Source organism: Hyperolius riggenbachi, chromosome 9 (genome assembly GCF_040937935.1).
Source record: "Hyperolius riggenbachi isolate aHypRig1 chromosome 9, aHypRig1.pri, whole genome shotgun sequence".
Taxonomy (NCBI): domain Eukaryota; kingdom Metazoa; phylum Chordata; class Amphibia; order Anura; family Hyperoliidae; genus Hyperolius; species Hyperolius riggenbachi.
Genome location: NC_090654.1, coordinates 97213041 through 97225844, shown reverse-complemented (window position 1 = coordinate 97225844; position 12804 = coordinate 97213041). Strand labels below are relative to the sequence as shown.

The 12804-nt window shown below is 44.3% G+C and overlaps 1 protein-coding gene across 1 annotated transcript in view; it reads right to left on the bottom strand.

The window, feature by feature from the left end:
- Positions 1-12804, bottom strand: part of TARS2 (threonyl-tRNA synthetase 2, mitochondrial) — a 203631-nt gene that overhangs the window by 139119 nt on the left and 51708 nt on the right. The window contains exon 3 of the mRNA XM_068253237.1: positions 4652-4875. Coding sequence (XP_068109338.1) covers positions 4652-4660 — 9 coding nt within the window. The 5' untranslated portion in view covers positions 4661-4875. The remainder of the gene's footprint in view (positions 1-4651; positions 4876-12804) is intronic.

The window sequence follows — 12804 nt, the reverse complement described above, 5'->3', positions numbered from 1 at the left end:
ATATATACACACATATATATATATATATATATATATATATATATATATATACACACATATATATATATATATATATATATATATATATATATATATATATATATATATATATATATATTTTGTTACTAACTGTCCCTCAAAGGAGCTCACAATCTAATCCCTACCATTGCCATATGTCTATATTATGTAGTGTAAGTACTGTAGTCTAGGGCCAATTTTTAAGCCAGAAAAAAAAAAGTTTTACTCACCTGGGGCTTCTACCAGCCCCCTACAGCAGTCCTGTGCCCTCGCAGCCACTCACTAATCCTCTGGTCCCCTGCTGCCAGCTAGTTTCGTTTTTGCTGACTGGCCCTTCAGGACTGGCCAGGCGTAGCTTTTTCCGCATTCCCGACTGTAATTAGCGCTATTGCAGGCCGCAACGCGTACAAAAATACGTGTTGCCGCATATCTATGCGTGCGTAATGCGGCAACGCGTATTTTTGAACGCGTTGCGGTCCGCAATAGCGCTAATTACAATCGGGAATGCGGAAAAGCTACACGTGGCCAGTCCTGACGGGCCTGTCGGCAAAAACGGAACTAGCTGGCAGCAAGGGACCAGAGGATTAGTGAGTGGCTGCGAGGGCACAGGACTGCTGTAGGGGGCTGGTAGAAGCCCCAGGTGAGTAAAACTTTTTTTTTTCTGGCTTAAGGTTCACTTTAACTTATCCGTATGTTTTTTGGAATGTGGGAGGAAACCGGAGTGCCCGGAGGAAACCCACGCAGACACGGAGAGAACATACAAACTCTTTGCAGATAGTGCCCTGGCTGGGATTCGAACCAGGGACCCAGCGCTGCAAGGCGAGAGAGCTAACCACTACGCCACTATGCGTAATGATTCTTCACAAAATGTACCACCCAAAGAAAGCCTAATTGGTGGCGGAAAAAAAATATAGATCAATTACCGTATTTTTCGGACTATAAGACGCACCCAGGTTTAGAGGGACAGAATCAAGGAAAAATAAAATATACTAAACCTGGTGCATCCTTGGTCCAGGAGCACCTTGCGGAGCTTCAGACACAAATAGCAGCATCAAGTGAAAACCCCCCACTGAGGTGCAACAATGTAAAACCAAAGATAAACTTGTATTGTAACCCCCCCCCACTAAGGTTCAGCAATATAAATCTAAATATAAACTCCTGATGTACCACTGCCACCTCCTGTAGATCTCTCTAGATTGTGATAAGCAGTGAAATTGCAGAATGGCAGCACAGCCCCTCCCCCGAGACACGTGCCCAGCAACCCCGTGCAGACCCCCTCACCAGCTTGGTGGCCCAGTCCCATGATGCAGTGCTTCATGCCGCTCTCTGGTGCTTGGGGTCTCCAGGAGATGAGGAGTTTCTGTCTTGTATGCGTCCCTGGGGGAGGAGGGAAGAGCCTCTGGGTATTGCGGATTTCTTATGCGGGGATCGTCTGCCCGGCTTGATGAGTGCCGATGTGTACCCGTGGCAACTGCAAAAGCACACCGCCATTTCAAGTCTCGCTGCGGGTCCGGACTTCCTCATACAAGATGTCACACACTTCTCCCCATCTCCGTGAGTGACTACTGATGCAGTCTGCTGCGGGTCCGGACTTCCGCAAACACGATGTCACACACTTCTGCCCATCTCCATGAGTGACTGCAGATGCCGCTGATTGGCGCTGATAGCCCTGCTGACGTGACGTAGGCACCGCTCCTGAACCAATCACAATCCCCCTTCCGTGGTTCAGGAGCGGTGCCTTCGCCCCGCCGGCAGGGCTATCGGAAGCCAATCAGCGGCATCTTCAGTCAGTCACGGAGATGGGCAGAAGTGTGAGACATCGTGTTTGCGGAAGTCCGGACCCGCAGCAGACTGCATCAGTAGTCACTCACGGAGATTGGGAGAACTGTATGACATCTTGTTTGAGGAAGTCCGGACCCCCAGCTAGACTTGAAATGGCGGTGTGCTTTTGCAGTTGCCGCGGGTACGAAGATCCTGTCCGATGCAGTATGAACTGCTGTGGCTCTGCAGCAGATGAGAAGGTCTGCCGAGACTCCTTTGCCTCCCCACCTTACCGGACAAGCCGTGGCTCCTCCACGATAATAAGAAATCCCATTTGCCACAGGTACATTCGGACTATAAGACGCACCAACTTTTTCCCCCCTCTTTTGGTCCGAAAAATACGGTAATTGTGATAATTAGTGATAAAGTTATTGGCGAATGAATGGGAGGTGAAAATTGCTCGGATGCATAAGGTGAAAAACAGCTGAAGGCTGAAGTGGTTAAACTAATACCACACAAATAATTAAATGTTTCCAGGTTATATTGAACACACCATGTAAAGATTCACAGTGCAGGTGGAAAAGGTATGTGAACCCCTAGATAAATGACATCTCCAAGAGCTAATTGGAGTGAGGTGTTAGCCAGCTGGAGTCCAATGAGATGAGATTGGAGGTGTTGGTTATAGCTGTCCAGTCCTATAACAAACCCACACCAGCTTTGGGTTTGCTTCTCCCAAGAAGCATTACCTGATGTGAATGATGCCTCGCACAAAAGAGTACTCAGAAGACCTACGATTAAGAATTGTTGACTTGCATAAAGCTGGAAAGGGTTATAAAAGTATCTCCAAAAGCCTTGCTGTTCATCAGTCCACGATTAGGCAAATTGTCCATCAATGGAGAACGTTCAGCACTGCTGCTACTCTCCCTAGGCATGGCCTTTCTTTAAAGATTGGAGTGAACGGCCTTCTATGGGGCTAGCAGGAGAGTGTGCGCAGGCTGCGAGCGCATCTCCTGCTTTAAAGGCGGAGCTTCGCTCGGCCTTCAGTCTCCCAGCGGCGATCGCCGCTCGGAGACTGTTAGACGGCAAAACCGTCGTCTAATAACTGTGTACAGGCCTGCGACCTGCAGCAGTGCTGTACTGGGGACACCCGTGTGACACGGCTGTCCCCTCCATAGGCTAGGGAGTGATCAACTGTCATAGGCTGAATAACAAAATAAATAAAAAAAAATAGTAACATTTAATAAAAATAATAATAAAGTAAATATTTATCAAAAATAAATAAATAAAACAACCGGGGGCAATCAGTCCCCACCAACAGAGAACTCTGTTGGTGGGGAGAAAGGAGGGGGATCACTTGTGTGCTTTGTTGTGCGGCCCAGCAGCTTGCCCTTAAAGCTGCAGTAACCCAACAAAAAATGGCCTGGTCACTGGGGGTGGTAACACCGCGGTCCTCAAGAGGTTAAAGTTTGCAAAAGAGCAGTACTGGCAAAATAATCTGTGGAAAGATGAAACCAAAGTTAAGTTGTTTAGAAGAAACACACAACACTATGGGCTTGATTCACAAAACGGTGCTAACTGTTAGCACACTGTGAAAAGTGTTTTCAATTTTTTCGCGCGATAACTGTTCTTTTTGGGGCGAAACCAGTTTTTCACGAAAAAACGCGCGAAAAGCCTGGCTAATAGCTGGGCTAACAGTTAGCACCATTTTATGAATCAAGCACAATGTGTGGAGGAAAAGAGGCACAGCACACCAACATCAAATCCTCATCCCAATTGTGAAGTATGGTGGTGGGGGAATCAATGTTTGAAGCTGCTTTGCTGCGTCAGGGCCTGGACAGATTGCTATCATCAAAGGAAAAATGAATTCCCAAGTTTATCAAGACATTTTGCAGGAGAACTTATGGCCATCTGTTCACTAGCTGACGCTCAGCAGAAGATGGGTGTTGCACCAGGTCAACTACCCAAAGCATAGAAGTAAATCAACACCAGAATGGCTTAAACAGAAGAAAATATGCCTTCTGGAGTGGCTCAGAGTCCTGACCTCAACCTGACTGAGATGCTGTGGCATGACCTTAAAGGATACTCGAAGTGAAATGTGACATCAGTTAGACATGTGTATGTACAGTGCCTAGCACACAAATAACTATGCTGTGTTACTTTTTTTCTTTCTATGCCTGAAAGAGTTAAATATCAGGTATGTAAGTGGCTGACTCAGTGCTGACTCAGACAGGAAGTGACTACAGTGTGACCCTCACTGATCAGAAATTTCCCTTTTTATCTCTTTCTTGCTCTCAGAAGACATTTTCTGCTAGGAAAGTGCTTTATAGTTGGAATTTCGTATCAGTGAGGGTCACACTGTCACTTCCTGTCTTAGTCAGGACTGAGTCAGCCACTTACATACCTGATATGTAACTCTCTCAGACCGAGAAAGAAAAAAAGGAGCACAGCATAGTTATTTGTGTGCTAGGCACTGTACATACACATGTCTATCTCATCATGTCACTTCGGTATCCTTTAAGCAGACTGTGATTGTCTATTGTTGTGACTTAGATGAAGATCAGATCACATTTTATGAGCAATTTGTGCAGAAATCCATATAATTCCAAAGAGTTCACACACTTTTTATTGCCACTGTAGGAGAGAGGTTGGGTGCAAGAGGGACACCAAATGTGTATGTATTTGTTTCTGCAGGGAATGGTTGAGGAATATGTGCTGTGAAATGAGGTAGGTTGGAGAATGCTGGTTTAGGGACACGCTGTATGGCGACAGAGGTGCATCAGGAAGGTGATGTTCCTGGTATATCATTTTACATTTTTAAAGAAAATAATCTACTGGGGCATAGAACAGCCGCCAATCATTTACTATACTTCACCTGTTTCATTTGTTGCTTTTACATCAGCTGATTTGACATAATGTGCCACATAATGTGCCACACAAACATGATACCAGTATCAGGCTCAGTGACCATTTCCTTCCAGTACTCTGTCCTATCACTAGTGGCTTGGGAGCACTGGGGCACAGGAGTATCTTCTTCAGGTAAAGGTGGAGACAATTGCAGCTGTCCACAACGTTGTTTTAATTACACATCCAGGAATTCTGTTGGGTGGGGGAAGAAAAATACCACAGAATTATAAACACCTACGCAATAATAGCAACACATACTGCAAAAAGATGAGATGATTTTATATATTCCATCAAAAACAACACAGACAGCAGGATTGTTAGCCATAAAATCAAATAGCATTTATCTACTGCTCTTTGTTTATTATGCAGTCTACAACCTGATCCTGTGTTGAAAGCATTCCAATATAATCAAATGTTTCTGCTGTAAGAAGCCTTATCTCAGTCAGCCTGGCTCTATTTGGTACATTGGCAAGAAGAGGAAAGTCCCAGCTGCTTACCTGTAGCCGTGTTTCGGCGAGTCCTCCAGGATGGCTGCTGCTGAGACATTGCTTGTCCCTCCCCGAACGGAAACACCTGTAAGAGTAATCAATTTAAAAGAACCCGCCCTTATATAAGGACTCCTCCTCCCTCACCAACTCAGTTATTAAGAGTACATCACCTTTAACATAAATCAAACTTAGCAACTATATTACAATAGGGATGGGAACTCAGGAGCCATCCTGGAGGACTCGCCGAAACACGGCTTACAGGTAAGCAGCTGGGACTTTCTCCCATCGTCCTCCAGGATGGCTGCTGCTGAGACCAGCGAGAAATTTTCCTTAGGGAGGGATGATGGCTTGTAATACTTTCTTCCAAAAGAAACTCTGAACCTGGCTTAACAGTAGTTCAACTCAGTAGCGTTTCACAAAAGTTGTGTGTGACGACCAGGTAGCTGCTTTACATATCTGTTTCAGGCTTGCTCACGACCTCTCTGCCCAAGAGGCTGCCAAGGATAGAGTAGAATGTGTCGCAATTCTAGTATGGAATATTTCCTGCGATTCCCTGTAAGCCCAACCTACTAGCTCCTTAACCCGTCTAGCTATGGCGCTTTTTGATGCCTGCGATCCCTTTGAGGCTCCCATATATGATACAAATAAATAGCTAGATCTTCTCCACTGAGCTGTCCTTTCTAAATAAACTATGATAGCTCTTCTCACATTAATCTGTTTCACTGCTCCTCTAACATCCTGCGGCTTGGGAGAAGAAGACGGTAAAACAATCTCCTGTGAACGATGAAAAGCTGAAGATATCTTTGGAAGATGGGCTAGGTCAGGTCTGAACACAATTCTGAATGAATAACCATATAAAAAGGTCCTTAACGGATAATGCCTGAATATCCCCAATTCTTCTAGCTGACGTTATTGCTACCTTTAATGTTAGATTCTTTAAAGGGGTCTGAGCAATAGGTTCAAATTTATCAGAAGTCAAGAAATTTAGAACTAAAGATAAATCCCAAGGGGTAACTAATTTTTCTGGCATTGGTTGGAATGTCGCTAATGAAAATAAGACTTAACAAAAAATCTTCTTAGACAATTGTGTATGAAGAAAACCCAATAAAGCCGATACGTGGACTCTTAGGGTGCTTACCTTCAGCCCCATATCAATTCCACTCTGTAAAAATTCCCAAAATAATCTTAAGGTCATCCGTCTGTATATTATTCCTTTCCTTTCAGGAAGAATATGCGTTCCGAATTTTTGCATATTTCCTCGTTGTGGAAATCTTTCTGCAGTTAACTAAAGTAGATGCCACCTCTTTAGAAAACCAGTCTTACCAGGATTCTTTCCTCAATGCCCAGGCTATTAACTTTTACATCTGGAGATTAGGATGAACATTTGACCCCTGAACTAACAGGTCTTGTCTTTCCCAGATGCCATGGGCCTTTCAGGACTAGAGACAACAGATAAGGAACCATGCCCTTCTCAGCCACCAGGGACCTATGAATATCACTGTTGCCCTTCAACCTCCATCTTTCTCAGCACCTTGGGAGTGAAGTTGAATGGTGGAAATGTGTAGAGGAGACCGCTCAGCCAGTCCACTAATAACTCATCCAATCTGTTCCCTGACACCGATGGGTGGAGAGAGCAGAAATCTTCCACCTTTGTATCAAAAGGCAAAACAGATCTGAACCCAACGCAAAGGCAAAACAGATCTGCAACACATGAAAAACATATCAGACAAACGCCAAAGCAAAACAGATCTGAAAAAATGCAAAACAGATCTGAGACCAACGCATAAGTGAAACAGATCGGAGACCAACGCATAAGCGAAACAGATCTGAGACCCACGCATAAGCGAAACAGATCTGAGACCCACGCATAAGCGAAACAGATGAGACCCACGCATAAGCGAAACAGATCTGAGACCCACGCATAAGCGAAACAGATCTGAGACCCACGCATAAGCGAAACAGATCTGAGACCCACGCATAAGCGAAACAGATCTGAGACCCACGCATAAGCGAAACAGATCTGAGACCCACGCATAAGCGAAACAGATCTGAGACCCACGCATAAGCAAAACAGATCTGAAACCAATACAGATGCTAAACAGGTCTAGAAACAAAGCAAAATGCAAAACAGATCTGAAACAAATTCAAAAACAAACCAAATCTAGAACAAATGAAAAAATAGATCCAAAGCTAAACAGATCTGACACCAATGCAAAAGCAAAACAGATCTGAACCAATTCAAATGCAAAACAGATCTGAACCAATGCATAACAGATCTGAACCAATGCAAATGCAACACAGATCGGATACCAATGCAAAAGCAAAACATATTTGAACCAATGCACATGCAAAACAGATCTGAACCCAAATGCAAAACCGATCTGAACCAATGCAACTGTAAAACAGATCTGAACCAATGCAAATGCAAAACAGATCTGAACCAAACGCCAAAGCAAAACAGATCTGAAACAAATGCCAACAAACAGATGATCTGAGACCAATGCATAGGCACAACAGATCTGAGACCAATGCATAAGCAAAACAGGTCTGAGACCAACACAAATGTTAAATTAAACAGGTCTAAAACCAAAGCAAATGCAAACAGATTTGAAAAAAAACAAAACAAAAACAAAAACAAAGCAAAACAGATCTAGAACAAATGAAAAATAGATCCAAAGCTAAACAGATCTGAACCGATGCAAATGCAAGACAGATCTGACACCAATGCAAAAGCCAAACAGATCTGACACCAGTGCAAAAGCCAAACAGATCTGACACCAATGCAAATGCAAACCAGATCTGACACCAATGCAAATGCAAAACAGATCTGACACCAATGCAATGCAAAACAGATCTGACACCAATGCAAATGCGAATCCAGTCTGAACCAATGCAAATGCAAACCCAATCTGAACCAATGCAAATGCAAAACAGATCTGAATCAATGCAAAACAGATCTGAACCAATGCAAATGCAAAACAGATCTGAATCAATGCAAATGCAAAACAGATCTGAATCAATGCAAATGCAAAACAGATCTGAACCAATGCAAATGCAAAACAGATCTGAATCAATGCAAATGCAAAACAGATCTGAATCAATGCAAATGCAAAACAGATCTGAATCAATGCAAATGCAAAACAGATCTGAACCAATGCAAAACAGATCTGACCAATGCAAACATATCTGAACCAATGGAAATGCAAACAGATCTGACACAAATGCAAAAGCAAAACAGATCTGACACAAATGCAAAAGCAAAACAGATCTGACACAAATGCAAAAGCAAAACAGACCTGAACCAATGCAAAAGCAAAAGAGATCTGAACCAATGAAATGCAACACAGATCTGAACCAATGAAATGCAACACAGATCTGACACCAATGCAAATGCAAAACAGATCTGACACCAATGCAAATGCAAACAGATCTGAACCAATGCAAATGCAAAACAGATCTGACACCAATGCAAATGCAAAACAGATCTGAACCAATGCAAATGCAAAACAGATCTGAACCTAACGCAAATGCAAAACAGATCTGAAAAAAAAAAGGAACTCCTTGAAACTACCCAGAGATTCACTTCCTGAAAAGTTCTATTTCTCATTTACATAGATTGTCAATCACCATCGCTCCAGTTCAGGCTTGACCAATCTTATTATAACCCTGGGGAAACATACTGCCGCAATGGCAACAATTCCCCTACACTCCTGCTTTGCACCCACTGCTACATTGCATGGACACAGAGGATAAGGGAAAGTATAAACCATACAAGGGAAAAGCACTAACAATCAATCATGTAAGTGCATATTCCTGCAAACAATCCTCAGTCTCTACAGCTAGTATAGGTTTACTGCAAGCCTGACAATCAAAAACGGGAAACCAATCACTCCCTGAAACTGCTCAGGGATTCCTTATTACCCTGAAAGTTTCCATTAGCTGTTTATGTAAATTGTCAACCACTACAGTTACCACAGATTTCGTGCAGGCTTGACAATTCTTTGTTATATTGCTGGGGAAGCCCAATGTTGCAGTAGCAACATTTCTAAGATATTAGCTTCTCCAACCCTATCCGATACCCCCTCTGCTTTGCATGCACTTTTAGCTTGCTAGGTTATAGAGGGAAAGGGAAAAGGTAAAACACAGGGGAAATCACACTGCAATCTCAACCATAGGAGTGTATATTCCTGCAAAAAATGCACCATCAGTGTACTCACCTTTGCTGCTGGAACAGGCTGGGATGCCTATTGTCTGTGATCCCATCTTTCCAGCATAGTGGAGAACGTGAGGAGCAGTTCAATTTCTTATCATGTAATCTAATGTTACACTTTTGGCATCTCTATCTCTCAGGCTGTTGCTGTGCAAGTTTTGCAAAACCGTGAAAGAAGAGTCACTGCTCAGAAAAACATTTTGCTAGAGGTATTTATAGATAGCAATCGTTTTTTCATATATGTACCTGTGCCAATTCCTCCGAGAGAGAAAGTCTCGGTCGGGCATCAGAGGCTGCTGTTGCGGAGGACTGCTTCTGCTCCATGGCAGCGTCGCTGGCGTCCCACGTGTAGAGAGCGCGGAATTCGCGCTTCTCTTGGCTTCTGAAGACACCGCCCCACTTCCTGTCCTCATTGGCCAAACAGCGGCTAGCAGAAGTGACACCTGCGGGACCAGGAGATCCTATGTCATAACTTCTGACATCTCTAGCTGCTCTGTAACACATGGACGCAGCAAGAAGGGCGGTAATGGCGGCGATCCTTTTGGACAACCTGCAGCCAGGTAACATTCTGCCCCCACCGCACACAGGTTAAAACTGGGGCATCCTACTCACAGTTTCCACCGCCATCCAGGAAAAACCCTGCCTGACAACATAGGCGCCCCAGGCCAACCTATGCCTTAAAACAAGAAAGGTCTACAGGTGTATCCTCAGGTGATGGGAAACAAACAAAAACTGAGTTGGTGAGGGAGGAGGAGTCCTTATATAAGGGCGGGTTCTTTTAAATTGATTACTCTTACAGGTGTTTCCGTTCGGGGAGGGACAAACAATGTCTCAGCAGCAGCCATCCTGGAGGACGATGGCATTGGCAAGAAGAGGAAAGCTTGTTATCTCCTCTCCCACATATGTGCTCCTCACTGACTGGCTGAGGGCAGTTCAGTGTGAAGCTGCTGAAATACGATCTATGCTGTGGTTAGATGTGTTTACAAAGAAGCTAGATAGGACATTGCAGTTTCTAGGAGAAAAAAAAAGTAAGGGAGGAAATGACATTAGGATTGGCTTCAGTCAGAGGAAGAAAATATGGAAAATGCCTGAAACCGTTTTCTCTTTATTTGCTATATAAAATTCACTGAAATCAACACATGGACAGTACTATACATATGTTATGTATATGTATGCAATATTTGACCCTCTTAAGCTGGAATTTTTTATTGACCTAAGTATAAGTCTACCCAGCAAAATTATTGGCTGGACTTGGGGACCAGGAATAATCAACAGCTGCATTTGGGGATCAAGAGGGGTAATTGTTGTGGCCAGGACTTTCTGACCACTGTTTTCTTGGCATTTCCTTTATAAAGAAAGTGTCACTTGCCTACTGAAAATGGGAATGTCACTAATAGTACACACATTACTGTGTGTGCTGAGTTTTGCATGCGACTTGTGTATAAGTCGACCCCTATACTTTTATGTATTTATCTACTTAAAAATGCTTTGTTACCTGGGATAGTATGTTCCTGCTGCTTTAATGTCTAAACCGCTGGCAACAAAACTGAGTATAACTCTAAGAGGCATGTTACTCATTGTTACAAGGTCTCAAGTGTGTACGGGGAGCAGGCGTGTTAAATGTATTGTTATTTCTTATACACTCTCATCCTGGTCAATTAATTGTTGCTCTACATAAAGATTGGCAACACCCTGAAACTGACCATACAAGACTATACAGCAGTTAAACAGGACAGGTTCCACTCAGATCAGGCTTCGCCATGCTCCACCAATGTAGGTGAGTGCACATGCTCAGCATCATAGTCACAGGTTGTCCTTTACAAATAGACGTAAGAGTGCTGGCAGCATTTCTGCAGAGGTTTAAAGAGAACTCGAGATGGGTTTGAAGATTATTATCTGCATACAGAGGCTGGATCTGCCTATACAGCCCAGCCTCTGTTGCTATCCCAAACACCCCTAAGGTCCCCCTGCACTCTGCAATCCCCCATAAATCACAGCCATGCTGCTGACAAACAGCTTGTCAGAGCTGGCTATGTTTATCTCTATAGTGTCAGTCTGCTGCTCTCCCCGCCTCCTGCAGAACTCCGGTCCCCGCCTGCATCCCTTCCCTCCCTGCTCATTGGAGGGAAGGGATGGGGGCAGGGACCGGAGCTATGCAGGAGGCGGGGGAGCAGCCGAGACTGACACTACAGATGTAAACACAGCCTCACAGCACGGCTGTGATTTAGGGGTGATTGCAGAGTGCAGGGGGACCTTAGGGGGGTTTGGGATAGCAACAGAGGCTGGGCTGTATAGGCAGATCCAGCCTCTGTATGCAGATAACATTTTTTAAACACACCTCGGGTTCTCTTTAAGGGGAGGGAATGTGTCAGCCTGTCAGTGCTCAGATCATGCGCCGCAAATGTGGTAGATATTTCCAGTCCATTAAAAAGTCCTACTAGTCCATTATCCTATTTTTCAGTTTACTGAAGACTGAGGACATGGATTATTGGAACCATTTCATGTGGAGGGCTGCCAGCACTGGGGAGCTACAGTTTATTGAGGGAACCATGAATGCCAACATGTACTGTGACATACTGAAGCAGAGCATGATCTTCCTCCCCTCGGGCTACAGGGCAGTATTCCAACATGATAATGACCCCTGCCTTACTAAAGAAACTGAGGGTAAAATGGGCTGCCCAGTAACTATGAACCCCACTTTGTGTGTGTTAAGCATATCATCAGATGAGGGAATGCAACCCAACACCAAAACTTTTATCCATGAAGCACTATTTACAGCCAGACAAGAAATTGCTCTTAGATGGTTGGCAGCAGAGACCCCCACATTTGCATCCTTGCATCCTGAGTCAGGCTTAGTAGAGACCTGCCCTATAAAAAAAATGGTATATGTACATAGAGACCGTCTGAAACAATTCCACTTAATCTGGGACAGGTAGAGGGAAGGTTATTTTTTTTTTTACTAAATACTCACATGAGGATATTAACCCTAACTAGTTATTATGGACTTTTCAAACCTCCCTGCAACTCACTAAATGAACTTCTATTTATATTCTTAATTGTGGAATGTAAAAGCACGCAATCATTTTTAACCACTTTACCCCCACGCGTACGGATTTCTCCGCCCCTTTTTTCCCTCCTAAAAAACCAGGGACGGAGAAATCCGTACCTTCCGCGCTACCGCCGCTGTCCGCGCTCCCGCCGCTCGTGCGCGCGCACCCGCCGCTCGTGCACACCGCCGCCCGCTCGCCCGGAGATCAATGAACGGGAAAATCCATTCCCGTTCGTTGATCTAAGCCCCCGCAATGATCTGCTGCTGCTTTCAGAAACAGCGAGATCATTGTGAGTCTCTCAGCCTCCTACTGCTTCCTGTAAGCGTCCTTCCGGACGCTTACAGGTCGCATGTAAACAAACACTCTGTGGCCA